The sequence below is a fragment of the Pongo pygmaeus genome, chromosome 13 (assembly GCF_028885625.2).
Source record: "Pongo pygmaeus isolate AG05252 chromosome 13, NHGRI_mPonPyg2-v2.0_pri, whole genome shotgun sequence".
Classification (NCBI taxonomy): domain Eukaryota; kingdom Metazoa; phylum Chordata; class Mammalia; order Primates; family Hominidae; genus Pongo; species Pongo pygmaeus.
In genome coordinates this window covers 20979110-21005853 of record NC_072386.2, presented here as the reverse complement: position 1 = coordinate 21005853, position 26744 = coordinate 20979110, and the positions used below count along the sequence as shown (strand labels likewise).

The window sequence follows — 26744 nt, the reverse complement described above, 5'->3', positions numbered from 1 at the left end:
GAACTTGATGGCCAAGAGCATCTGCTCAGCTCTCATTCTTCACCTTTCTGCTAGTCACTCCTTCCTTCTGCAAACTCTCCTTGACTTCCATCACCCAGCTCTAACTGAATTCCCTCCAATCTCTCTGACTCACCCCTCTACCTCCTTCACATATAGCCATCCTCCAAGATTTAGGCTTCAGTCCTTCCCTCTCTAGTCTCCATCTGTGGTCCCACTCTCTCCTATACACACTTCCGTTGGGAGCCGAAAAGGCCAAAGGGATCGTGACCAACTCAGCATTCCACTGGAGGCTATATGATCAAACAGCAAACTGTTTATCATGAATGTAGGATGTGAGCAAACACACTGCACCTGCCACCAAAATGTTTGCTGATGGACATCACTCTTTGGTGCAGGGCTCCTTGATGTTATCTAAGAAATCTAGCGCCTATTGTTCAAAGGATGCAGTCTCGCAAGCCTGCTGTAAATCAAACCTCCACTAACAATTACCCGACAATCACCCCCCCTTTCTCTCTCTCTTTTGCCTAATAAATACGGAGGGCTGTGTAAAACTCAGGGCCCTTGTCCACTAGAGGCAAAATGCCCCCTGACCCCTTCTTCCAAATATACTCTTTTGTCTCTTGTCTTTCATTCCCATTGCCCACCCCCCTTTGTTCAGTCCACCAGGGATCATGGCAGGCTACACACTTCTAGTTCCTGGACATCTTCTAAATCTTCTGTCTCCCAGCAATCACCTGAGCTCCCCCAAAGCCCTCAAACTAATGGTTCTGGCAATTTCACAGATTCATGATTTATGACTCCATCCTTTCCCCTTGCCTTTTTCCCAGCCCCTACCTCTGGTCGGTCACCAAGTTAGTCACTTCCCTATTGGGACCGTCTTTCCCATCAACGCTCCCCACTCAGCTCCATACCTCTGCCCTGCCCAGACCTTCATCATGTCACTCCTGACATCTCTGCCCCATCCATCCTGCACCCAGGGACCTGATTAACCTCCTAAGCAGCAGTTGATCAAAACATTCCTTTATCTGAAACCTTCTACGGTTCCTTATTGCCATTAAGACTCCTTAACATGGACTGCTTTCAGGGCTCCGGAATCTGTCCCCACATTTTCCTTCAATTATTCATTTTGCTGAGCTCTTCAGACTCCAACTAATTTACTCACTGTCCCCAAAACATGCCATTTTCCCACCTTTGAACTTTTACGTGACACTAACATTAGACCCTCATTATTGACTCTTCTAAATGTTCCTCCATATTTCAAAACTGAGCTCCAAGCCACCTCTGTGAAATCATCCGTAAACACATCAGCTATTCCTCCAATTTTGAGTGTATACATGTTTGTTGCTTTTGCATAATATGTAATGCCTCCTCTAGCAAGGGAATCACAGGAGAGTTCCCAAAGTCATGCATTTCCCCAGAAAGAATGCTGTCTGTTCCGGAGCTACTACTGTTGTGAGCAACTAAAAGTTGTCTTCCTTGGGCTCTCTCATAGTAGTCCCTGCCCCTCTTTTCCTCATGAGACTATGTCAAGGCTAATGTGAAAATACTTCATGCACTGTTGCCAATATATGTCAGGGATGAGCATAAAACAACAGACAAAGGGAAACAGAATCAATTGCAGACCCTAACATTTTAACTTTCTTAAATGTTTTTCTTCAACACTTTCCTACAGTTCATACTTTAAATGACTTTAAAATTATGCTTTAAGTAAATATATGCTTTAAATAATTTTTACTTGCTTCATTTTTCCTTCATAACTATCCCCCTTTTTTTTTTTGTCATCAAAGATATGTGTGTTTTTTATAAAAACACTTTCTTGTCCCCTGCTGACTACCTCTGGAAGCTTCTTGTTGACCTCTGGCTCTTTGGTTTCTTTTTTTGGCTTTTCATTTCTTAGGGTGGTGGTGGTGGTGGTGAAGGAGAGGGGTCTTCTGGTGGCCCCTGCATAAGCACTCCCCCTCAACATGAGCATGATTAACTGGAACCACTGTTATTTCTGTGATGTAGACAAAATGAGCCATGTAGCTATCAACATCTCCCTGATTTAAAAAGAAACACGGAACTTTCTTTTTCCTGCTGTCCTTAGGGAGGAAAGGTGTAAATATAAGAGACTGTAGCTAGTATCTTGGAAGTCCCCAGGAGACAGGCGTTTCCTCTTGGTCACTGACTCTCTGGGTCACTGACGCCCCTTGAACAGCAGGGCCACCGTGTCTCCCTTTGAAGCAAGTGATCCTTAAGGAATTTTCCAGGTTTAGTAACTTCTGTCTAGCTCTGAAAAGACGTAATGGCTGCAAAAGTGCTTCGCTGAAGAAGATATATTCATTTTTAAATAAAAATACTTATGGGCGAGAAAAATCGGAGTGGACTGAATCAATTACAGTAAATCTATGGGCTCTAAGGGAGCAAATAATCCAGGCTGGCTGAAAGAATTAAATATTTTAAATTTATAAAGCCAGGGCAAATCCATAAAAGGATTCAATCTTCTTCTTATTCTTTTTTTTTTTTTTAGGATTCAATCTTCTAATAATCCCGGGGGGGGTGGTGGCAAGACCAGGATTCTTGTTTCCATTTTACGAGTGAGGAAACAGGTTCAGAAAGCCTAAGTGGCATGCCTCTTCAGTAATCGGCCAATCGTCGCCGCCCTAACTTCACCTCACCTCCCAGTGCAGCACTAGAGTCCCCTCAGGGGTGGCCGTCCCTGGTCAGTCCAGCTCCAGCAGACCGTGTGGGTAGGACGCTCCCTGCCAGGCAGCACTTCCGCCTCCCGGGGCCCGCGCAGCTCACCTCCTTCACCTCCCGCGCTACCCCAGTCACGAGTTGTTTTAGGGGGCCCGCCCCTCCACTTGCTGATTGGGTAGCTCCTGAACCATTGCTGTCCTCTGATTGGCTGCTCCCTTTTGGGCTCTCCAACATCGCCTAGACCGACCGGATACACGGGTAGGGCTTCCGCTTTACCCGTCTCTCTCCTCGCGCTTGTTCTCCTCTCCCGGTCGGCACCACAGCGGTGGCTGCCGGGCGTGGTGTCGGTGGGTCGATCGGTTTTTCTCTCACCGTTGGTGTCCGTGCCGTTGAATTGCCCGCCATGGCTGAGCTGGATCCGTTCGGCGCCCCTGCCGGCGCCCCTGGCGGTCCCGCGCTGGGGAACGGAGTGGCCGGCGCCGGCGAAGAAGACCCGGCCGCGGCCTTCTTGGCGCAGCAAGAGAGCGAGATTGCGGGCATCGAGAACGACGAGGCCTTCGCCATCCTGGACGGCGGCGCCCCCGGGCCCCAGCCGCACGGCGAGCCGCCGGGGGGTCCGGGTGAGAGTGCGGGCGCGTTTGGGGCGAGAGGACTTGTCTGGAAACTCGGTCCACAGTGGGTTCGAGAGCTTGTGTGTGACTCGTGCTCCTTGCTGAATTAGGAGGTTAGGGAGCAGTGCAAAGAGGAAACGAGACCCTGGCCCAGTCATTCAGAAACCTAGGCTCGAGAAGCCTGCTCGGTTCTCAGCGTGTTTGAGTGCTTCTGGGCGCGGGCGGAGCGAGAAAGCAAGTGTAGGGCGGCAGGCTCCGGAGCCGGAAGAAGCCCGTTCAATTCAGCAACTTTTCATTAAGCATTTGCTGTGCCTTTAGTCCGGTCTCTGAAGCAACCGCATTGGCGCAGTTTTTCCAGACTTATAAGCAAGTCTGAGCCGAGCACAGAACTCCAGTTATTAGAAAAGGAGGGCAGAAAAAAATAAGAATGGAAGTATCGTTTTTGAGAGATACAAACAAAAGTAGCAATGCAGTTCAGCATTTAAGCACTTAAGGTGTACAGAGTGTTGGATTACGAGGAAGGAAGGAGTGAGTAGGGAACTCGAAAGATGACCTAGGTCTGGAGAAAGAACTGCCAAGCGGGGTAGGAGTTTGCTATCGTTGAGCGATTGATTTACAGCTAGGACTTCTGGAGCTCTCCCTCTGGGAACAGCTTTGGTAGGCAATATTGCCTAAGCAGAACCCAAGGTTAGCCTAAACCAATCAGGGAGGGATGAAGAGGTGAATAGAGAATGTTCTCAGCCAAACTCAAGTAAAAATGGGGTAGGTAGGATGGCAGTTTGACCTTTGGATGCCTTACCTGTGTGTGATGCTTAGGATCATGAGTGGAAAAGACCTGTTTAATAATACAAAGAAGTAGGAAATTTAGCTAGAAGAAATGAAATGCGGCTTTTCATTCACTTAAAAAATTCCAACTAAGGGAGAATAGGGCACTACTGGGGCATATAGGAGTAGTGTCTACCCTAAATTCAAACCTTAAGGGGCCAGGTAGGTAACATATACGAGAGAAGCTGGCTTGACATGAGACAGTAGAAGTGTTGGAGACTGAGGCTTTGATGCACTATAGTGGTGCTCTGTGTAAAGGCATTCAGACCCAGCAATCTCAAGTTACTGTGCCAACCAGGCGGAACCTTTTGATGGATGGGTTGGTGGGTGTGCTGCTAGTTTGCAGCCTCTGAATTTTTGACTGCACCATGTTGCTTCCTAAGCAAATCAGTCCCCCAATAAGAACTTAGTGGGAACATGTAACATGCCCGAATATGCAACTTTATAGCGGGTAGGTTGGACTGAACTGGGCTGTGATTGCGAGATGAAGTTGGCCTTAAGTGATTAGGAGATATTTTCATTGGATGGTCTCTAACATTTGTCTGAGAATTTTAAAATTGACTTCTTAGATCCTTAGTTTACCTTCCTCATTTAATAGAAGAGAAGCAATCCTAGAGAGAAATGACTTGCTTAAAAAAGCACGAGTTAGTAGCTGAGCCCCAAGTCTACCCACTCTTAGAATATACCACATTCTGTTGCAGTGTTTAGTTGTTTTAGCAGGGGTGTGGTGCGATAAGAGACAGGCAGCTGTGGCTGTCCCAGGTGTAACAGATTTGGGAGAAGCAGAACCCAAGATCTGTAGTTGGAAGATTGTCCTGATTCAAGGACAGTGTTACCCTTACTGTTTTATCTCCACTGCCTAGCCGTGTGTCTGACATGTAGTAGATGCTCATGTTTGACAAAGAAATGGGCAAAAATGTCAGATCCAAGGGTCCTATGTAGAACTGACAGATCTTGGTGACGGGCAGTTAGGGAAGGTAAAAGGGAGAGAATAGAGTTGGATACTCGGTCCTTTGTGCATCAAGCCTTCAGCAAAGGGAAGGAAAGAGATGGTTGCTGACTTAGTTCCTAGGAAGGACTTTCTTAGTGAACTAAGCATTTGGTGACTTAAAGCCAGATTCCTGACAGTGTAATTGAGGTTGGTAATATGCAGTGGTCAGCATTTCCTTTGGGGTTTAGAGAACTGATTGGACACTTTTTCTCTCTTAGTTTTCTTTTTCCTTCTTTCTTTTTTTTAAGATATGCTCTAGCGGTTAAGATTCTATGCTATCCTAAACTGCTTGAGTGTGTGAGTTTAGCTTTGTGATCTCAGACAATGTATATAACTACCACCACTGCCCGGCCTCAGTTTTCTCCTTTGTAAAAGTTGCATAATATAATTTATAATGCTATGTGGCATCTTTAGGATTACATTAAAGCGTGTCTATAAAGTGCTTACAGTTATATATAAAAGTATCTAGTGAATTCCAGCTACTATTAGTGGGAGAAAGGAGTTACAAGGCCTTTAGGCTTTGAAGTGTGCTGAGTAAATTGAGAGGTTTTAGGCGGGAGCTCTCTTTCTGATGTGTTATACAGAGATATATAGGCAGTCAGCTATGACAGATTGATGAGAGGAAAATAAACTGGCCCCAGCCTTGGCGGAAAGCGCCTATGGAGGATGGGCACAGGCAAAAACCAGAGGGGTTAGGGCTGAGCCTTGGATGACTCCTTTGGTTGTTAAGAGATCCAGAAAAGAGACGTAGGTTTAGAGGCAGGAAGAAACCAGCTGGGTGAAGTGATATTGAGGTGACCAGCTGTGGGGGATATCGAGGAAGAACAGGTGGCCATGAAGGAGGCAGCACAAGTGCAGCTGTTGAAAAGCTCTCAATCATGAGGGCTGAGTTGGGGAAGAGAACAGGAGAGACAAGCCACAGAGAGTACAGCAGTAGGGCACTATTATGGTGTTTTGTTGTTTTTGAGACAGTCGCTCTGTCGCCCAGGCTGGAGTGCAGTGGTGCGATCTCGGTTCACTGCAACCTCCGCCTCCTGGGTTCAAGCAGTTCTCCTGCCTCAGCCTCCCGAGTAGCTGGGACTACAGGCGTGTGCTACCATGTTCAGCTGATTTTTGTATTTTTCCTAGAGACGGGGTTTCACCCTGTTGGCCCGGCTGGTGTCGAACTCCTGACATCAAGTGATCTGCCTCCCTCGGCCTCCCAAAGTTTTTAGGATTACAGGCGTGAGCCACTGTGCCCAGCCTATTTATTATGCTTTTGACAAGTTATTTCTTCCTTTTTTTTGGAGATGGAGTTTTGCTCTTGTTGCCCAGGCTGGAGTGCGATGGCACGATCTCAGCTCACTGCAACCTCCGCCTCTTGGGTTCAAGAGACTCTCCTGCCTCAGCCTCCCAAGTAGCTGGGATTACAGGTGCCCACCACCATGCCCAGCTAACTTTTTGTATTTTTAGTAGAGATGGGGTTTCACCATGTTGGCCAGACTGGTCTTAAACTCCTGACCTTAGGTGATCCACCCGCCTTGGCCTCCCAAAGTGCTGGAATTACAGGCATGAGCCACCACACCCGGTGACAAGTTATTTCTTGTAGGAGAAGAAAGAGACATGGGTGAATTAAAGGGAAGCTTTCTGGAGAAGTAATTCTATTGATAGCAGTGGTGGAGGGAAGTTTAGGGAAATCTCATGCGTGATAGTTAATTATACTGCACATTTGCTGTATACCAGGTACACTTTCAGATCCCAGCAGTAGCTCCACAGGTTAAGTGGTAGTTTCATATTTCAGATGAGAATAGATCAGTGTGGAAGTTGAGCAGTGTCCCTAAGGTAGCAAGGTAATAAATGGCTCAAGTGCAGCTTCAAACGTAGGTCTGCTTGACTTCAAATGTTTCTGGAATGTGGAAAGTTGAAAGTGGATTTGGGACAGTTTTTCACTTTAGAAAACTTTGGCCCTTTTTCTGTCTGGAGTTCCTGAAAAGCCCTAGAAAGTTTCCTTCTGAAGCATCATGTTGCTTAGTTTAGTTGTCGTAGTAAGTCAAGGCCCTGCATGTCCTTTCTGCATGTTTCCACAGCAACAGACGATCCCTTGGCTTGAGCCAGTTGATTCTTGTAAGAATGTTAGTGCAGTAATACAGTAACTAATAAAGAGGAAAGCAGATGCCAGTGGGTCTGGAGGAGCCTTCAGACAGCATGTGATTTTTAAGGAGATGTGGGATGAGGATTGCTTCTTGTTTTGTATATGGAGTAGTGATCAAAGTCTCTTATATTCCAGCCCAGAGCTGGACTATATTAGTGGATAGTTGATATGTCAACTGTACTATATTAACCATAATGTAGGCCTGGCCAGACTAGCAATTGTAGGATCTAGGATTTAAAACTATCTCACTCTTCTGTCTTACACAAAAATAAATTCCAGGTGGATTAAAGAGAGACATTTAAAAAGTAAAAGAAGAAAAGTGAATATTTGTCTATCTCATAGTAGGAAAGGCCTTCAGCATAAAAGCAGATACAGAAATCATAAAGAAAAAGTCGATCATGTCTACATACACAAATTAAGTTGTTCCAAGTGTTAAATACCATAAACCAAATCAAAAGAGAAACTAGGGAAAATATTTGACTATTAGAGAGCAAATACTTAGAGATCAAAAAATAGCAGGAAAATAGGCAAACTCAGAAAATTCAGTTTTCTGAATCAGATGTCGGGTATGTGATTACCTCACTGGAAATAAGATTGGCACAACAAAGCCACCATGAGGTTTGTTTTTTTTTTTTTTTCCATTATCAAATTAGCAAAAATTTTAAAACATGATCAAGCACAGTCCCTAGTATCAGGGAAGGTCTAAGAAATGGGGCACTTGTGCTGCTAGTAGTAATATAAACTGGTAGACTAATAGGAACAAGTGGGTAGAGTTTTAGAAGTCTTTAAAATACATACCCTGGGCCAGGTGCGGTGGCTCACGCCTGAAATCCCAGCACTTTCGGAGGCAGAAGTGGGCAGATCACCTGAGGTCAGGAGTTCGAGACTAGCCTGACCAACATAGTGAAACCTCGTCTCTACTAAAAAATACAAAAATTAGCCAGGCATGGTGGCACGTGCCTGTAATCCCAGCTATTCGGGAGGCTAAGGCAGGAGAATCACTTGAACCTGGGAGGCGGAGGTTGCAGCGAGCTGAGATTGCGCCAGTGCACTCTAGCCTGGGCAACAGCGTGAGACTCCGTCTCAAAAAAATAAAATAAAAAAATACATATCCTGGCTGGGCGCGGTGGCTCATGCCTGTAATCCCAGCACTTTGGGACGCTGAGGTGGGTGGATCGTCTTGAGATCAGGAGTTCGAGACCATCCTGGCCAACGTGGTGAAACCCCCGTCTCTACTAAAACTACAAAAAAAATTAGGTGGGTGTGATAGCTCACACCTGTAGTCCCAGCTACTCCAGAGGCTGAGGCAAGAGAATCACTTGAACAACCCAGGAGGCGGAGGTTGCAGTGAGCCAAGATTGCACCACTGTACTCTAGCCTGGGCAACAGAGCAAGACTCTGTCTCAAAAAAAAATAAAATACACATCCTGTGATCCAGCAATTCCTTTTTTTTCCTTCATTTTTTAATTTTTTTTATTTTTTGAGATGGAGTCTCGCTCTGTCGCCCAGGCTGGAGTGCAGTGGCGCAATCTTGGCTCACTACAACCTCTACCTCCCGAGTTCAAGCAGTTCTCTTTCAGCCTCCTGAGTAGCTGGGATTACAGGCTCATGCCACCACCCTGGCTAATTTTTGTATTTTTAATATACGGAGGTGGGTTTCACCATGTTGGCCAGGCAGGTCTCGAACTCCTGACCTCGAGTGATCCTCCCACCTTGGCCTCCCAAAGTGCTGGGATTACAGGCATGAGCCACTGTGCCCAGCTGTAACCCAGCAATTCTACACCAAGGAATTTATTACAGAGGTGAAATTGAATATGCTTCCCCCATACTTTCACTAGTTTGATAAGCTTCATATTTCCAAAACTTTATAGAATGCTTAAAAAACTATATAGGTAGGTGGCACATGGCTTAAAGTGGTAAAAGGCCACTGACAAACTATAAGAAACTCGTTTTTGTACTGACATATAGGAGTAAAATCAACTAGGAAAATTAAGAAAAATATGAGAGGCCAGGCATGGTGGCTCATGCTTGTAATCCAACACTTTGGGAGACCGAGGCGGGTGGATAGCTTGAGTCCAGGAAATCAATAGCAACCTGGGCAGCATGGCAAAACCCCCTCCCTACAAAAAAAATAGAAAAATTGTCCAGGCGTAGTGGTGCATGCCTGTAATCCCAGCTCCTGTGGGGACTGAGGTGGGAGGATCGCTTGAGCCCAAAAGGTCGAGGCTACAGTAAGCCATGATTGGGCCACTTTGCTCCAGCCTGGGTGACAGAGCAAGACTGTCTCAAAGATGAAGCTGCAGGTCTCTGCTCACTATGGGTGATTCCAGGCCACGCTTTTTTTTTCCCCCTCTTGCAGAACTTTCATAGAGAAACACTGTTCTTTTTCTGCTAGTCTTCCATTTGTTACCACTGTAAAATAGAAAACAGAAAATAAAATCAAAAGCTTTTGGACTTGGGAGCTTAAGGACAGATGTGTCCACATTTTGGTGAAATTTGTATATAAGCACATGTTGGTTTTATTTGTTGTATATAGCACCTACCACAGGGATAGCATTTGGTAGCTCAAGGTTCATACAGCATATAATGCTGTATTCTACTGTACAACCCTTTGGCCCAGTGTTTGACCAGTCTTTATTGATAGACCAAAATCTTATGTCTTGCAGATGCTGTTGATGGAGTAATGAATGGTGAATACTACCAGGTACAGAGTACTCTGATTCTGTTCATTGATAGTGATTGAGAATCTTCCTTTCCTGTGATTTTAATTGACTGACCTAGAAAGAAACCCCAGTCCTTTGACTTTCCTGAATGTATTGCTGGCTGGTGTGTTATCTACCAAAGTGGAAAGATTTAAAGAGAGGTAGCATTGATAAAAAGAGAACTGTTTAAAAATGTTATTTACCTGCCCCTAGTGTTATCACTTTTATTCTAAAGAAATCACCATTCAAATGACACTGTGTTAAGTGCAGTAAGTTAGTACTAATACTTTAAATAATTCTCCTTCCATCTTTGTTTATAGTCTGATTAGGTTAACCTGGTAATATTAATATTGCTTAGTTCAGTGAGTGGCATATGGAATAATTTTGTAAAGATTAACATTTATTTGAGTCTTTTTTTTTTTGAGACAGTCTCATTGTCGCCCAGGCTGGAGTGCAGTGGCACGATCTTATCTCATTGCAACCTCCACCTCCTGGGTTCAAGTGATTCATCCGCCTCAGCCTCCTGAGTAGCTGGAATTACAGGCGCATGCCACTACGCCCGGCTAATTTTTTGTATTTTTAGTAGAGATGGGGTTTCGCCATGTTGGCCAGGCAGCTCTTGAACTCCTGGGCTCAAGTGACCCGCCTGCCTTGGCCTCCCAAAGTGTTGGAATTATAGGCGTGAGCCACCGTGCCTGGCCTATGTGGTTGCCTTTTTTTTTTGTGGGGGGGAAGGGGGGACGGGACAGGGTCTTACTCTGTCACCCAGACTGGAGTGCAGTGGTGCAATCTTGGCCCACTGCAACCTCTACTCCCCGGGTTCAAGCAAATTCTCCTCCTGCCTCAGCCTCCCCAGTAGCTGGGATTACAGGCACATGCCACTACCGCCTGGTTAATTTTTGTATTTTTAGCAGAGACGGGTTTCACTGTGTTGGCCAGGCTGGTCTCGAACTCCTGACCTCAAATGATCCACCCACCCCAGCCTCCCAAAGTGCTGGAATTACAGGCGTGAGTCACCGTGCCCGGCCTGTGTTGTTGCTTTTAAGGTAATCCTTTAACATTTTACAAAAGCCACCATTGTTGTTAGAAACGGGTTCTGCAGTGAGCCGAGGTTGTGGTGGCTTTGGCCGGGTGCGGTGGCTCACGCCTGTAATCCCAGCACTTTGGGAGGCCAAGGTGGGTGGATAACCTGAGGTTAGGAGTTTGAGACCAGCCTGACCGACATGGTGAAACCCCGTCTCTACTAAAAATACAAAAATTAGCTGGGTGTGGTGGCAGGCACCTGTAATCTCAGCTACTCGGGAGGCTGAGGCAGGAAAGTTGCTTGAACCTGGGAGGTGGAGGTTGCAGTGAGCCAAGATCGTGCCACTGCACTCCAGCCTGGGCGACAAGAGTGAAAACTCTGTCTCAAAAAAAAAAAAAAAGCACTTCTAACTCAGGTGAAGTGCATTTTAGGAAGGAATTTTTGGTATTAATATAGCACAATTGTGTTTTGTGTTAAGGAAAGTAATGGTCCAACAGACAGTTACGCGGCTATTTCACAAGTGGATCGATTGCAGTCAGAGCCTGAAAGTATCCGTAAATGGAGAGAAGAACAAATGGAACGCTTGGAAGCCCTTGGTAAGGAATCCCTTCTGTCTTTTGGTGTCTGTTTTCATTGGAGTAGTTGACCTGGACTCTACTTTTATTCCTTTTTAGCTCACATTAACCAGTGTCATTGTCTGGTTTTTGGGAAGATATCTTCTCAGCCTGAAGGTTACAAGGCTACCTGCATAGAGATGCCTAATCACAGGCCATTGTGTGAGGAGTAGGGTAGCCGGAGACCCCCAAGATCCTCTCACAGGAAGAGCATAGTGATGCTGCACCTGACCTCAAGAGTAGCCTCAGGTGGTGTTTATAGAGTGCTTTATAAACTTGAAGGATTCAAGTTGCCCATGTCCATGGACTTTAACAGTCCATTTTTCTTTTTTCTTTTTTTTAATTGAGATGGAGTCTCACTCTGTCACCCAGGGTGGAGTGCAGTGGCGCAATCTCGGCTCATTGCAAGCTCTGCCTCCCGGGTTCACACCATTCTCCTGCCTCAGCCTCCTGAGTAGCTGGGTCTACAGGCGCCTGCCACCATGCCCCGCTAATTTTTTTTTTTTTGTATTTTTAGTAGAGACAGGGTTTCACCGTGTTAGCCAGGTTGGTCTCAATCTCCTGACCTTGTGATCCACCCACCTTGGCCTCCTAAAATGCTGGGATTACGGGTGTGAGCCACCGCGCCCAGCCTCCATTTTTCATTTGAAGGCTGAATGAATTTAAGATAACACGAGGAAAATGAGGTATGTTAGGAAAAAATGTACAATTTGTTTTTCCTACCTTAATATCTCTGTAAGGTAAGTTTTACAATTTTACAGGTAAGAAAAGTGGAGGAGAGGTAGAATAAGTATTTGGAATACTCAACTAAGGAATGGTAAGAGTCACAATTTCAGCTGAAGTCTGCCTTGCTTCAAAGTCACTACCCATCCCCATCAGCCACGTTGCTTTCTAAACATTTAATGTGCATGGCCGTCTAGCCACACAGCCTGGCCTTTGATAAAGAGATGTGTAACATGGAGTGTCACCTGTTGGTTCATGATCAGGGGAGACTTGTGTCTGTACATGGTGGATTGGAGAAGTATGCAGAGTGTGAGGATATAATCCACATTGTGGCCTTTTCTTTTTTCTTTTTCTTTTTTTAATCAGCTGACTTTAAGATTCATCTTTTCTCAACTTTACAGAACAATTGAAAGAAGAGGAAAATAAACATGTGCACCCCCAGATTCAGTAATTAATGGGTTATCTTTATATAAGTGATATGTTTTAGACATATACACACATACACAAATTATTTTGGCTTACCTACTTTAAGATAAAGACATCATATACTTCATGTCTAAATATTTCAATGTACACCTCCTAGAAATAATGACATTCTATGTAACCACAATGTCAGCACTATTATTCCCTCTTGGGAACTGTTGAACTAGTGAAAACATGAGTCCTTATTTTTCAGATGGGATAACTGACACCCAGAAATAGGAAGGGACATGACCCAGATGACACAGCCAATTAGTGCCAAATCATTGATCTCTCTAGTCCTTTTATCGCTCTAGTCCAATTTAGGTGGCTTTCAGAACAAAGAACGCACTTAATATTTGAACCTTTATAGCGCCATTCATTAGTAATTTCTTTGGTGGAAATATTCTGTATCTGTGCTGTGTAGTATGGTAACCACTAACCACATGTAACTGTTAAGTACTTGAAGTGTGGCTTCACATTTCAAGTGTGACTGAGAAACTGAATTCTAAATTTTCTTTAATTTTAATAAATTTACATTGAAGTAGCCACATGTAGCTAGTAGCTACCATATTGGACAGTGGAGCTGTAGGAAGATGAAGACAGGTCCTAACAGCTTTGGTCCTTGCTTGTTCTTTGTGTCTCTTGAGTATGCTTAGAGGCAAGATTTAGCTGGTCTTAGTACTGCTGTAGTATTTTTCATGTTACAGAACCCAAATTTATCTTTTCTGTTTCACCAAGCTCTAGCAGTTTTTCTTCTCCATGGAGAGAGTCTACTTTGGTGTCTGGAAAGATTTAATTTTTCAATTATGAAATTGGGTACTTAGGGAATACTCTTATGAGCTGTTTTCTTAATTCAAAGTGCTTTTTTGAGAGAAGTACAACATTTGGCCTTGCATTCCAACTGAATTGAATTCACTTGGTTCATGAACAAGGTGTTCCTTCAATTTCACCTTTTTTCCTTGCAAAAACTGTGAGAAAGCACGCGATGCTAAAAATAGAGAACTGGTGCCAGTGGTTTTCAGCCTAGCTACTGGCTACATTCTCAAGTAATTTTCTTTTCTCTGACCAGTAACGAGGGTGGCCAGAATGGAAGGCAACTGTGAATGTGCTTTGCTCTCTAAGGGGACTCTTCCTCTTCATCCTCTGAGGGGAAGAATTCTAAATTAGTATTGCAGTGGCACTAAAGCTGCAAAAGCCAGAAGACCAATTTAAATGTGCTGTTTTATGCAGTAACCACAGTCTGTTCAGCAGGTCACCATTTTTATTTAAATTCATTTTTCAGAGATAAATTTTATATTTTAGTCCTAATGTATAGTAAATGTTAACATCAAAATACATTGAAAGAAAATACTGTCCAATCAAACAGGTAATTATTTGGAAGTAATTTCACCATGATTGAAAAGGGGGCCTTACATTTTGAATTAGGTATTGTCACATGGCACTTCCAGCCCACAGCTTCTCATTGCAGCATAGCTAAATCTTCCATTTCACATCTGTACTTCATGCCATGGATAGACACATATTAGATATTTACTGTAGAGGCTGGGTGGGGTGGCTCAGGTCTGTAATCCCAGCACTTTAGGAGGCTGAGGTGGGAGGATCACTTGAGCTCAGGAATTCAAGACCAGCCTGGGCACCATAGTGAGACCCTATCTCTACTAAAAAAAAAATTAGCTGGGGGTCGTGGTGCATGCCTGTGGTCCCAGCTACTTAGGATATTGAGGTGGGAGGATCACTTGAGCCTGGGAGATTGAGGCTGCAGTGAGCTGTGATAGCACTATTGCACTACAGCCTGGGCTACAGAGCGAGACCCTATCTCAAACAAAACAAAAAAAAGTTTACTGTATATACTTTAGAGTCATCAGTGAAAAATCTGAGAAAATGATTCTTCTGAACGACAGATCACCTTCCAACAAATTAGATACCGAGATGAACGTTCTTTCTAACCTGAAACTTGGGGGAGTTTCTAGCTGCTATTAGGCTTTTTCTTATAGTTACACACAGTCTTTTGCAGGTTGTTACTATAACCTTTCTTGCAAAGGCCCTAAAAATGCCCAAGAATACTTCATTTTTCATCCCTTCTAGTAGTTACTTGACACTGCTACTGCTATCTACTCAAAGACACTAATTACAGTTTGGGCTCTTGCTCTGCACTTTCAAAACTCTGTCCAGATCACTGGTGGTCACATTTTGTGATTATTTCTAGGCTTACCTCCTTTTGTGTCCCTCCCTTTGGAGGAAGCATAATGAGGTAAGCAAAGTATAAGCTTTAGAGCCAGATCTGAGTTTGAATCTTGGCTCTGTCGCTTACTATAACCTTTAGGAAGTTCACTCAAACTTTCTGAGCTTTAGTTTTTCTCACTGCTGAAAATGGGATCAGAGTTTACCTTCTTGGGATTGTTGTAAAGATTGAGTTAGATGTCTATAAAACACCTGCCAGACAGAATGTCCAGAAGAACTTGTTTAAAGTGAAGTATCAGGTTAACTTCAAGTGTCAGCTGCCTCAGTAGCTATGACATATATTTCTTTTTTTTTTTTTTTTTTTCTTTTTTGAGACAGAGTCTCACTTTGTTGCCTAGGCTGGAGTGCAGTGGTGCAATCTCAGCTCACTGCAACCTCTGCCTCCCAGATTCAAGCGATTCTCCTGCCTCAGCCTCCCCAGTAGCTGGGATTATAGGCATGCACCACCACATCCAGCTAATTTTTTGTATTTTTAGTAGAGACGGGATTTCACCATGTTGGCCAGGCTGGTCTCGAACTCCTAACCTCAGATGATCCACCTGCCTCGGCCTCCCAAAGTGTTGGGATTACAGGCGTGAGCCACCACGACCAGCCGGCATGTATTTCTTTATCTCTCACTATCTACTGATGTATGTCTCTTCAGCTCAGTGTCTTAGAGAAAACCATATTTAGTCCTCAGAAACTTCATGTTTCATGTTTGAGAATCCAATCTAGCAAACCTGCTAGGTATGCATTTTCTTGCTCTCATTTCTAGAACCTTTAGGTTAACTGTTAACAATGATCCCATACCTCTACCCCCTGCACTTCTCTCCAGTGGAGTTTCTTTTGTAGCTCTGCCCTGGCTCTGCCACAAACACACTGCAGACCAAGTAGGAGTAGATGCTTTGTGGTCCTCTCTAGTGCTAATATTCTGTGTTCTATCATTCTCTGGTTCCTGAATCATCTCTACCTTTGGTAATTGTCCTAATAGCACCCTGCTTCACAGAAGTGCTTCTACCATATTTAGTTATGAGAGTGCCACCTTGTGTTCCACAAAACCATTGTCAAACCTGGAATATGGACTAGTTTGGGAGAAGAGGTAAAAGATTAAGATGAATACCCTACTGTGAACTAATATTGGCAGCATTGGTAAAGAATCATCTATAATTGTTTCTCCCCCAATTGGTGCCCAGAAGGCTTTTTTCCTATTAATAATAGAAGTCAGTATTTCCACATACACCCTTCTCTTTTTCTCTGCCCAAAACAAGACAAAACAAAACTAATGACCCACTAAGATGTCAGTGGACTGGGATAAGACCAGGAATAGAACTGTGGGAAAGACCAGGCAGGAATAGAAGCACTGAAATCAGAGTTGGTTGTGCAAACAGAGAAAACAGAAGTTTATCTTCCCCTCTCTACTCTTCTCCCCCAACAGGCACACAGACATGGACCTGCACCCACCATAAGTTCAGTAAGACCAAAAATAAACTGATGAACTTAGTTTGCATTTTGCCTCAATTGTATTGTCTTTCTCTTCTCTCCCTTCAAAGATGCCAATTCTCGGAAGCAAGAAGCAGAGTGGAAAGAAAAGGCAATAAAGGAGTTAGAAGAATGGTATGCAAGACAGGACGAGCAGCTACAGAAAACAAAAGCAAACAACAGGTCAGTCCGTGGTGGTTGTAGCACACTTTGTTTTCCAAAAATGAATCAAATCCATTCTCAGCATCCAGTCTAGGTTTTTGGCTTCTGCCTCCTTTAGTGTGAAATGTCTTCAGTTTTTAAAGAAAGTGCTTGAAACAGGTTGCAAGTCTCTCAGGTCTTGTGAGCATAATTCACCCTATTGTTTAGCCATCCCAATTGTAGTGACTTTAGCTCTCTGAGAGTTTGGTTAATATGCATAACCTGTAATGGTGTGATTCAGCCAAGGGAAAAGTTACTTTTCATGGAACCCTGAAATGAAAGCTGGGTGTCATGAATACACCCAGATCTAGTTACTTTGGATATGATTATAGACTTGGTCATGTTGAGTCTCCTAAATATAGCCCTGCCCTCTGAAAGCCACTTCATGAAGGGGTCCATTGGGAGGAAAATGTGCTTTGTAGTTAGGCAGCCAAGGATGTTCCAACATAATTATTTTAGAATTGAGGGTTCTGTGGGTACTTATCTGTGCCTTAAAAAGTCTTGAATTGACTTCTTAAAAATGTTCTGTTTGAAATAGATTTTATTTAGTTACTGATAGTTAAGGAGTTGTGAGGAGAAAAATGCTTTCATTCTCATATCACTACTCACCAGCAGCTGGGCTTTAATGCCCTACACTTAGAGCCCTTCTTGGAAGCAGCAAAGAGAGGATATGTGGTGTTGCTTCCCTCAGGGCAGGCAGGTTCAGAGCCCAACTTTCACTGAATAGTCAATCCATTCACTTCAGTGTATAAACGGGCAAGACCGAGCCTGGGGATATTTTTAATTTTCAGGGTAGAGCCTTGGGTTCTCGTATGCAGAGGCAGGAAGCAGGTTGGGTTAAGTGTCCTTGTCTCTGGCAGCTCTGTTAGACAGAGATGTGGCAGGAGAGAGAGCTAACAGCTTAGCCAGCCAGCCAGTGCTATTGTGGGTCCAGTATGACAGAGCAGTTGGACTCTCTTTTGTATGCTAGCAGCCCTTCAGCTCATTGGATTCCAGCTTGAGCCTGTGTCCTGGTCACTTTCCTCTGGGGGCGGTGTGCTCAAGGAGTGCCTGTCAGGTTCCATGTGGAGTTCTGTGGGACTGCTCTCTGGTGTGCAGGCTGGGTTGCCAGTGGTGATGGCTTCCATCAGCTACGTGGGGCTGTTGTTGAGCCTGTGGTCAGTAGGTGGTGCTGACAGGTCCAGGCTCCTGTGTCCTCTGCTCCCTCAAGATGATTTTCTCCCAGGTGGAAGTTCAGATTGGTAAAGCCGAGTGGGGACTGTGTGCAAGCACCCTGCGAGCTCTGAGAACTCCCCCAGCCTGTGGCCCCAGCACTTAAGTTTAGTTTGAAGTACTGTAGCCGTGCCGACCCTCCCTGCTCTGGGTCTGTGATGCTTCAAGAACTTAGAAATTTTCAAACTTAGATAACGAATATGTTGGTAACAGCCTTTCTGTTGCAGAAATTTTTTTCAAGGAAGTTTTGCTAAACTGTCAAGAAAGGGATACTCTCTGTATACAGAATCCGTTCTTCTCAGAGGGAGTAATGACACCTGTTTTTTTTTCTTTTGAGATGGAGTCTTGCCCTGTCGCCCAGGCTGGAGTGCGGTTGCGCAATCTCAGCTCACTGCAAGCTCCGCCTCCCGGATTCACGCCATTCTCCTGCCTCAGCCTCCCGAGTAGCTGGGACTACAGGTGCCCACCACCATGCCCAGCTAATTTTTTTCTGTTTTTAGTAGAGACGGGGTTTCACTGTGTTAGCCAGGATGGTCTCGATCTCCTGACCTCGTGATCTGCCTTCCTTGGCCTCCCAAAGTGCTGGGATTACAGGCATGAGCCACCACGCCCGGCCATGACACTTGTTTTAGGAGCTCAGTCTTAAAAGTTTAGTCCCTCCAGGCATTGAATTTGGGCCTTGGTACCTTTCTTTACTTGGAACTGTAGATGCTGGTTAAGCTGGTCTCACAGATGAACCTCTTAAGTTCCAGAGAGAAGGGACTTCCCCACTGCTCACTGAGAATATAGAGCTGCTTAGGAAGCAGGTCATTTGCCTTGTGGGAACCTTGCAGCACAGGGCTGACTCTGAGAGCATAAAGCTAGTGGCACACTAGCCATTGTCACCAGGGCTCTAGGACAGAAGAGATGGTTTTTACAGTTTATTCCAGTGATTCTTCACTGGTTGGAGGTGGGAGCCATTTGAGAGTCACTTTGGGGGACTTCTTCCAAGGGTCTACACCCTCCCCTGGAGATTTTTATATTGCTGACTACTCCCCCTCTCCATCCATGTTTGACTCTAAACTTTAGAGTTCAAAGGAATAGGTCCCATTTAGATGTATAAAGTAATTCATCCTTGTTATCTGTCTATGGGTAAAGAGTGAATATTTTTAGAAAAGAAAATGGGGGCCAGACACCGTGACTCACACCTGTAATTCCAGCACGTTGGGAGGCCGAGGTGGGCAGATCACTTGAGGTTAGGAGTTTGAGACCAGCCTGCCCAACATGGTGAAACCCCATCTGTACTAAAAATGTGAAAATTAACCGGGCATGGTGGCGTGTGCCTGTAATCCCAGCAACTCGGGAGGCTGGCAGGAGAATCACTAGAACCCGGGAGGCAGAGGTTGCAGTGAGCTGAGATTGCGCCACTACACTCCAGCCTAGGCGACAGAGCGAGACTCAGTCTGAAAAAAAAAAAGAAAAAAGAAAACGGGGAGCTCATTTCAAGCAAGTATGATTCTCTCTGGGTGACTTCTGCAGTAGCTGGATGTTAAGGGGACCCGAGAGATAAGGCAGAAAGATGAGAAGTTTGAAAGAGGAAACTCGGAGACAGGAAGGGCATCCAGTTAATTGTGAGAGCATCCTCAGGCCTCCTGCCTTCCAGCTGCCTCACCACTGGGTCACCAAAGCACTAGGAGCACATCGCGCCTGGCACTGCACTGGGGGTGGGTGTGCGGCGGGTAGACGTGGTTCCTGCCCCGCACAATCTGTACTCTATTGTCAGTTCCCAGACTGCATCTCCCTTCTTTTATTCCAAGTTGAGGCCTCAATGTCAGAGTACAAGAGCTGTGAATTATTCAGTGACAGCCATGGAAAAGAATTTCCTTTTCATAGCCAGCCAGCCAGAGCAGTGACTGACTCCTGCAGCTGGATGAGTTTGCTCATCAAGAACAACCCCAGAACATTTCCCCTATTACAGGTAGCACTTGTGCTTGTCAGCTCTTTCAAGGCTTGAGAAGGTTTGGGGAACCCACAGTTCTCAGAGATGGCATTTTTTTCTGTGCCCACTTTGAGGCTGTTTATGGAATGAAGTTCTGCATTGTATTTGTTCCTCCAGAGCTTGTCCTAGGTCAGGCATTCCTCTTCTCTCCCCTCTCCTGAGCCTCCCTGAGTCCCTTCCTGCCTTGGCTGAGGATTGCTACTTTCAAGTGAAGGACAAATAAGTGGAGGGCCACCTGTGTGTGTGTCTGATTTTCTGTTTGTTCTGGGCCTGCAACCTTGACAGGGGATGTGCTTGTCACTGAGAAGCTGTTTGGTCTTGGACTAGCTGCAAAGGAGCAAGAGCCTGACATTCAAACTTTGTTATCTTAGTGATGATTTGACAGGAGTCATGAAACCTCTACTCTTCTTGTGGAGGGAAACCCAAGTTGAAATCGATCAGGTTTAGTCCTTTGTGTAAACTAAAAGGGTTATGGGTTTATAAGCCAGCCTGCCTTGCCTTTTCCTCCCACTCATTCTCCCCACAAACAACTCTGTTTTCCTGCTGAGTCACTTTAAGTTACAATCAGCCTGCTCTTTTTGCTTTCTTTAAATTTCCACAAAACACCTCCTGTGTATAAACCAAAATGGGAAAGAAGGAAGGGCGTGTGTGAGCTTAAAAATTAACTTAAAATTACTAGAATTTGCCTTCAAATAAATATGTGAGGTTAGCTTAATGACCAGGCATGATTATCCTTGAAAAATGTCTTTCCCCTTGCCCACCCCAAATCGACTTGACAAAGGACAGGGTGAGACTCCGTGAGGGAGGTTCCTTGCCCAGCCACAGTGGAGAAGAGTGGGCTGGCTGAGCCCAGGGAGTCAGTCCAGGGCAACAGAATCAAAGCCAGCCTGGCCCCTGCTGTGAAAATTTCTCCACCCAGTCTGCCCCCTCCTTCCCGTCTGAGAGCCCTGCCACGTTGAGACTTAAGAAGGGATGAAGTTCTGGATTCTGGGCTGCACCTTGTCAAAGCCAGTTGAGTCTGGTGTAAAAATATTCAGAAACTGTACCCACTTCTTGAGTAGAGAGCCATATTCAGGAACAACAGAAGCCAGGGCCAGGATCCTAGTCCAGTGTTCTTCCCACCAGACCACTCGCCTCCAGCCATTTTTTCCTGTAAGGTTGAGATTTTAAAATGACCATATGTGTTCCCAGGATTCTGGAAGTGTATCCCACCCAGACAGTGTGGGGAAGCAGTAGTTAGATAATCCAAGATAAAACTGGCTTTGGGTCCTAGCGCATCTGGTGTCTGGCAGCATTCCTGCCCAGTGACATTTACTGAGACAGGCAGGAAGGTGGCGTGGCTTTCTGGGCACATACCAGCAGGGAAGAAGCATGACTATACAGTAGAAAGAGCCCTGGACTTAGGGCCAGGCTGCCTTGATTGTGAGTCCTGAATGCTGCCACTGTGGTGTAGCTGAGCAAGTTGTTCATCTCTAAGCCTCAATTACCTCATCTGTACAGGGGGTGAGAACAGTCAGGGTCATAGGTTGTTACAGTTAAGGATTGAATCAACATAATGTATGTGAAAGGGCTTAGTCCGTGATTGGGTGCTTAATAAATGCCCGTGTTTCTGGGGTGAGCCAAAGGGATGAAGTTGGCAGTGCTTGCTCTGTCGTGGAGCAGTCCCCATGTGGGAAGGCCAGCGGGAAACCAGGCCTGCTGAAGTCTCCAGCGCTGGAAGCCTCACGGGGGTTAGGAAGGAGCCTTGGGAGCAGCTCCTCAGAGCACAGTTGTACCTCAATTGTGGATTTTAGATGTTTCTGCTTCTCAATGTTCTCTCTTTTTTCCTGCCTGCTTGCCTGCCTTTTGGACCTCTTGCTGTCTAGGGTGGCAGATGAAGCTTTCTACAAACAACCCTTCGCTGACGTGATTGGTTATGTGTATGTTGCAAAACTAATTCCTTTTTCTACATCTGTGATTCTTTCTACTTTTGTTTAGAGTTAATGCTCCTTTTATATCACAAGTTGCTTTGCTTTTTAAATTATTTCAAATTGGCACTTTGGGGGCTGCCTAAGAATTGATAAGCGGAGTATGATCCGTTGATGAATCTTCCAGATTTGTGACTCCCTGCATCCTCTGATGGCTATTTCTCATATTTGGGGTTTTGGAGGGAAGAAAGCTAACTCATTTTCAAAATGTGTCATTTGCGATCTTATCTGGGAAGGGTTTGAGGCTCGGGGGAACTCTGCCCTCTTGCTCTTGCTGCCATCACTGCTGCCATGCCCTGTTGCCTGCCTGCCACAGGTGGGAAGGAGGTTTCCCCACCTGGGAGCAGGTGGCAGTCCCAGGAGGTTAGGAGCCAGTGAGCAGCAGCACCTTGCATTGCCAAAGTCAGAGCTGTGGGGCAGCATTTTCCATACTTGGTTCATTGAAACAACGTGGGGTCATTTGCCTCTCCCTCAGGCAGAAGAGTCCAGAGCAGAGGGGGTTGTCTCCAGTGGGTGTCTATAATTGTTTCTCTGTGGTCTTGCATGTCAGAAATTGCTATTTAGTGATCAGCTTCTGATGTCCTGTCTCCTAGCACAGGGAAGCCCCCAGCTTTGAGATCAGGATAGTCAAAGTGTCTTGATACGGGCCACTTGGGCTTCTCCCCCTGACCCCCCCAAAAGAAGATGACCTGCATCTTCTCTGGAGAAGGTGTTTTTCTTATTCTTTTTTTTTCTTTTTTTTAAGGATTTCTTTTATCAAAGCAGTATTGCTGAAGAGTTGGAAACAGTTCTCATTGTCTCCTCCTTAAAAATTAGGGCTGGCTTTACATGAGAAGTAAGGGTGGAATGGAAGAGGAGAGGAACCTGTGGAAGGTGGGCGATGAGCTCAGGTCTGTAGAGCCTCTCAGGGCCTATGACCTTGAGATGTTCATCCCCTTAGAAGACAGAACTGGGTTTCCTGGGCCCCCAGATGCATTTGCAGTGAGACTTGTGAAATGCTGGACTTACAGGTGGTGTTTGATTTGATTTCTGCACATTCCCTCTGGAGTAGAAATGGAGACTGGAAAGGTCGAGTCTGGTTTTGCTGGGCAGCTGGGTGGCCAGCAAAGCCAGCTGCACGTCCCCAAGCACAGATAGAGTGGCAAGGGCATGTCCAGCTTACTGACCATCTGCATTGAGCTCATTCTCATTTTCTATATCTGACTTAAAGTTTCTCTCGTTTCTTTTCTTCTCTTCACCTTTAAGCACAAACATAAACCATCCTTGCTACAGCCTAGAACAGTTAAGTAAACCTTTCTCACTGCCCCTAACTGTGTGTGCCATGAAGTCGCAGTGTTGTAGTGGCTCTGGGCTTCAGCGGTGTTTGCCACGGCCATCCCTGTGATAGTGCCACCCCTCCGTCCCCACAGACCAGTCATCTCCATTGCTTTTGCTTTGCCCGTGATGCTTGTTGGAGTAGATGAATATAGTGTGTCGTACCGCTGTCCTTTCCGGCTGTAGCTCCCACCAGTTAATTCCGAACTGGGGGTGGGCTGACCTTGATGTGAAAGAATGTTGGAGCAGCATCCTGCCAAAAAGCAACTCACGTTGGCTCTCCTGCCAGTGTGCCCTGAGTGGCCCCAAGGCACCTGGCTGGAGGGAAAATGGCAAACTTTTGGCTGAACTGGAGAATGTCCTAACAAACCCCCTTCCAGAATGGCTTTAGTCTCTAGTGCCTGCTAGCATGGGAGCTTTGTCTTGAATTCCTTTTATCTGCCCCGTTTCTCTCCAGCCTTAGGAATAAATCTAGACGCTATTGTGCAATGATCTGTGGGCTTTTTAGAAGTCTCTAAATTTCCTTGAAATTCAGTACAGCCCAGCATAAACTACTCAAGTTCTTGATCAGCCTGCTGCTTTGTTCTTATTAGTAAAAGCAGTGTGTAGCTGGCTAAGGACTTGTTTTATTAATGCTCCACAGGAGCAGAGACAGCCAGACAGAGAGACATAGTGAGCCCTGAACCAAACACCTGTATTCCAACATTTTACACAGTGGTCTGGGCACCCTGTGCCTAGGAGAGCCAGCTACGTGTCTACCTGAGTCTGACCTGGGCCAGGGGCTGTTATCTTGGGAAAGCCAGAATGTCATTAAGAAAGGGACAAATAGGCAGTTGCTTGTGCAGCAAGGCAGCCACCAGGTTGCTCAAAGGGGGTTCTACATAAACCAACATATTTTGTTGTTGCTTCCAGGGCAGCAGAAGAAGCCTTTGTAAATGACATTGATGAGTCGTCCCCAGGCACTGAGTGGGAACGGGTGGCCCGGCTGTGTGACTTTAACCCCAAGTCTAGCAAGCAGGCCAAAGATGTCTCCCGCATGCGCTCAGTCCTCATCTCCCTCAAGCAGGCCCCGCTGGTGCACTGAAGAGCCACCCTGTGGAAACACTACATCTGCAATATCTTAATCCTACTCAGTGAAGCTCTTCACAGTCATTGGATTAATTATGTTGAGTTCTTTTGGACCAAACCTTTTTGTCTTTAGAGTTGTTCATTGTTTGTGATTGCATGTTTCCTTCAACTGTGTTGTCCCTGGCATTCAGAGTGGAGGGAGAGGAGGAAGAGGAAGGGGAGGGAAGCCTTCCAACAGTAGCCTCAACCTGTGCTTCTGTGCATTATTCTGAGAATAAATTTCTGTTTCAAACTGTATTATGTGAAGCTTCTTTATTGACCTCAAGATGTGTTGTAGTTTGGAGTGAGGTTGGAAGGGTTGAGGAATTTCCTTGAATTTCTAGGGCTGAGGAGGCACAGCCACTGGGCACACAGCTCTGCCTTGAACTAAGATAGCACCGGGATCTAGAGTGGGATCCTGTGGACATTTTCATTTGAGAAGGGAGTTTAGTGGCTGAAGGTTAACCCCCTCATTATCTACCTAAGACACAGCTGTGAATCCTCTCACCAACCTAGTCGTTTTCTCCCAGATGGGCTCTTGCTTGCCAGTGTCCCTCAGTTTAGGGTCTTGGATAGTATATTTCAGCAGGAGTCTGTGGAGCGTGTAGACTCTAGTAAGACCTTGACTCCTTTGGATCCGGCCAGTAAGCCTGAGTCAGGACGGCATTCATGTGTGGCTAGCCCCATTACTGTTGAGTCCTGTAGCACATGTTGGGTTTTGTGCCATCCCAAGCACTTGGTTCATATTTCTCTTGTAAAATCCTTCATCTAGACCTGTGCTGTCCAATGCAGTATTCACCAGGCCCATGTGGCTATTTAAACGAATTTAAAATACATTTCTAGTCCTAGTCACAATTCATGTGCTCAGTAGCCATATGTGGTTAGGTGGCACTCAAATTGGATATCACAGGTTATAGAACATGTCCATGGTGACAGCTGCACTGGACCATGCTGATCTACCACAGGTGTTTCCAGGAGCCCGTGCTTTGTTCAGACACCAGTAAGTTCATTATCTGCCTTCAGAACCTGGCATAGTACCTGGCTCGTTTTAGGTGATGTTCCAAGCAATTATTAAAGCTATATTTCAGTAATCTGCTTATAACTACCTGGTACTTCCAAACTGGAGATTGAGGTAAACTGTAATACCATGCTTAGGATGGGGGTTAGGTGTTGCCATTGCCAAGAAAGAAAGGCCACTATCTCTTCAGTGTTAATTATTTTTGGCTGGAAGGAGCTTTCATTACTTTTCCTGCTACCTCCCCGTTTCCAAGCTTCTTAGTTGGGCTTTCCTTGACCTGGCCCACATTTCTGGCCTCTGCTTATTCCTCCCCCTTTAGCCAAATCTGATTACAATCAAGCAATCACTGTTTGAAGACTTTTGTTCCTACGGGACCTGCTAATCCCATTCCAAATGTCAAAATCCAATTTAAGAACTAGTTCAAAGGCCACCCCCCTTCCCCTGAACTCCCACGGCCATCTACCTGGGGCAGCTTATTTTTGGTAGTCTTGGTGCCATCGTCTGGACCAGCCTTGCCTCCCACACCAGCTGGGCTTCTTGAGGTGGGAGGTGGCAATTTTAAATGTCAGCAAAATCTGTGACATTCTCTAGATGGAGAGGTGACTGAATAATGTGACAAAAGTGATGCTGGGATGACTTCCAAGGCTAGGTCAGAAAAGGCAGTGCTGCTGATGGCTGATTTGTTGGAACAACTAGCTGGTGGCCCTGAGCCACCTCATAAAAAATTCTACCTTTGAAGCCACCCATGTGGTGAGGAAGCTCAAACTAGCCCACAAAGAGAGGCCACCTGAGAGACCCTGTAACCACACACATTGAGAGATGCCTGGCCAAGCCAGCCTCGTGCTATTCCAGCTGACAACTACAAGTGCAGGACACTCTGAGCTACAACTGTCAAGTTTGAGCCTTTCCCAAATCCTGACCCACAGAAACCACGATGTGAAACAATTACTGTTGTTTTAAGCTCTTCAGTTTTGAGGTTACACAGCAATAGTAATTTAGGATTGTTTCTAATGCCTGTATGAGACCCACATGGGGCCTCATAAAAAGAGGGAGTGGGTCTAGGGACTCACTAAGTACCCAACACTTAGTTTCAAACCTCTTTCTTGGGGCTACTTTGCTTTTTTATGCCAAATTTTCAATGTTACATATAACAATGTTTTGTTTTTGTTGTTTTTGAGACAGGGTCTCACTGTGTCGCCCAGGCTAGAGTGCAATAGCATGATCATAACTTACTGCAGCCTCGACTTCCTGGGCTCAGGTGATCCTCCCACCTCAGCCTCCTGAGTAGCTGAGACTGCACCATGCCTGGCTAATTTTTTTTGTATTGTTTTGTAGAGATGGGGTTTTGGCATGTTGCCCAGGCTGGTCTTGAACTCTAGGGTTCAAGCAATCTTTCCGCCTCAGCCTCCCAAAGTGCTGGGATTACAGGCATGAGGCACCATGCCCAGCCATGCTTTCTATTAATAGACTTTTTTTGGTTAAGAAA

At 45.4% G+C, this 26744-nt stretch overlaps 1 protein-coding gene across 4 annotated transcripts; it reads left to right on the top strand.

Moving 5' to 3' along the window:
• Positions 1–2909: 2909 nt before the first annotated feature.
• CLTA (clathrin light chain A) lies at positions 2910–24498 on the top strand. Of its 4 annotated transcripts, XM_054502535.1 has the most exons (7): positions 2933–3299; positions 9904–9941; positions 11442–11559; positions 16533–16644; positions 21718–21771; positions 23065–23100; positions 24046–24498. In XM_054502535.1, exons 1-7 carry the CDS (start codon positions 3083–3085, stop codon positions 24215–24217), a joined length of 747 nt encoding a protein of 248 aa, XP_054358510.1. In that variant the 5' UTR covers positions 2933–3082; the 3' UTR covers positions 24218–24498. The 4 variants fall into 4 exon arrangements, with proteins under 4 accessions (XP_054358513.1, XP_054358510.1, XP_054358512.1 ...); XM_054502537.2 differs by lacking the exon at positions 21718–21771; XM_054502536.2 differs by lacking the exon at positions 23065–23100.
• Positions 24499–26744: the final 2246 nt, after the last annotated feature.

Bases quoted from the DNA above. Each gene is read 5' to 3' on its own strand.
- CLTA (XM_054502535.1), top strand. From the start codon at position 3,083: ATGGCTGAGCTGGATCCGTTCGGCGCCCCTGCCGGCGCCCCTGGCGGT. The intron at 3,300-9,903 runs GTGAGAGTGCGG...TATGTCTTGCAG, and splicing joins CGAGCCGCCGGGGGGTCCGG to ATGCTGTTGATGGAGTAATG. The intron at 9,942-11,441 runs GTACAGAGTACT...TTTTGTGTTAAG, and splicing joins TGAATGGTGAATACTACCAG to GAAAGTAATGGTCCAACAGA.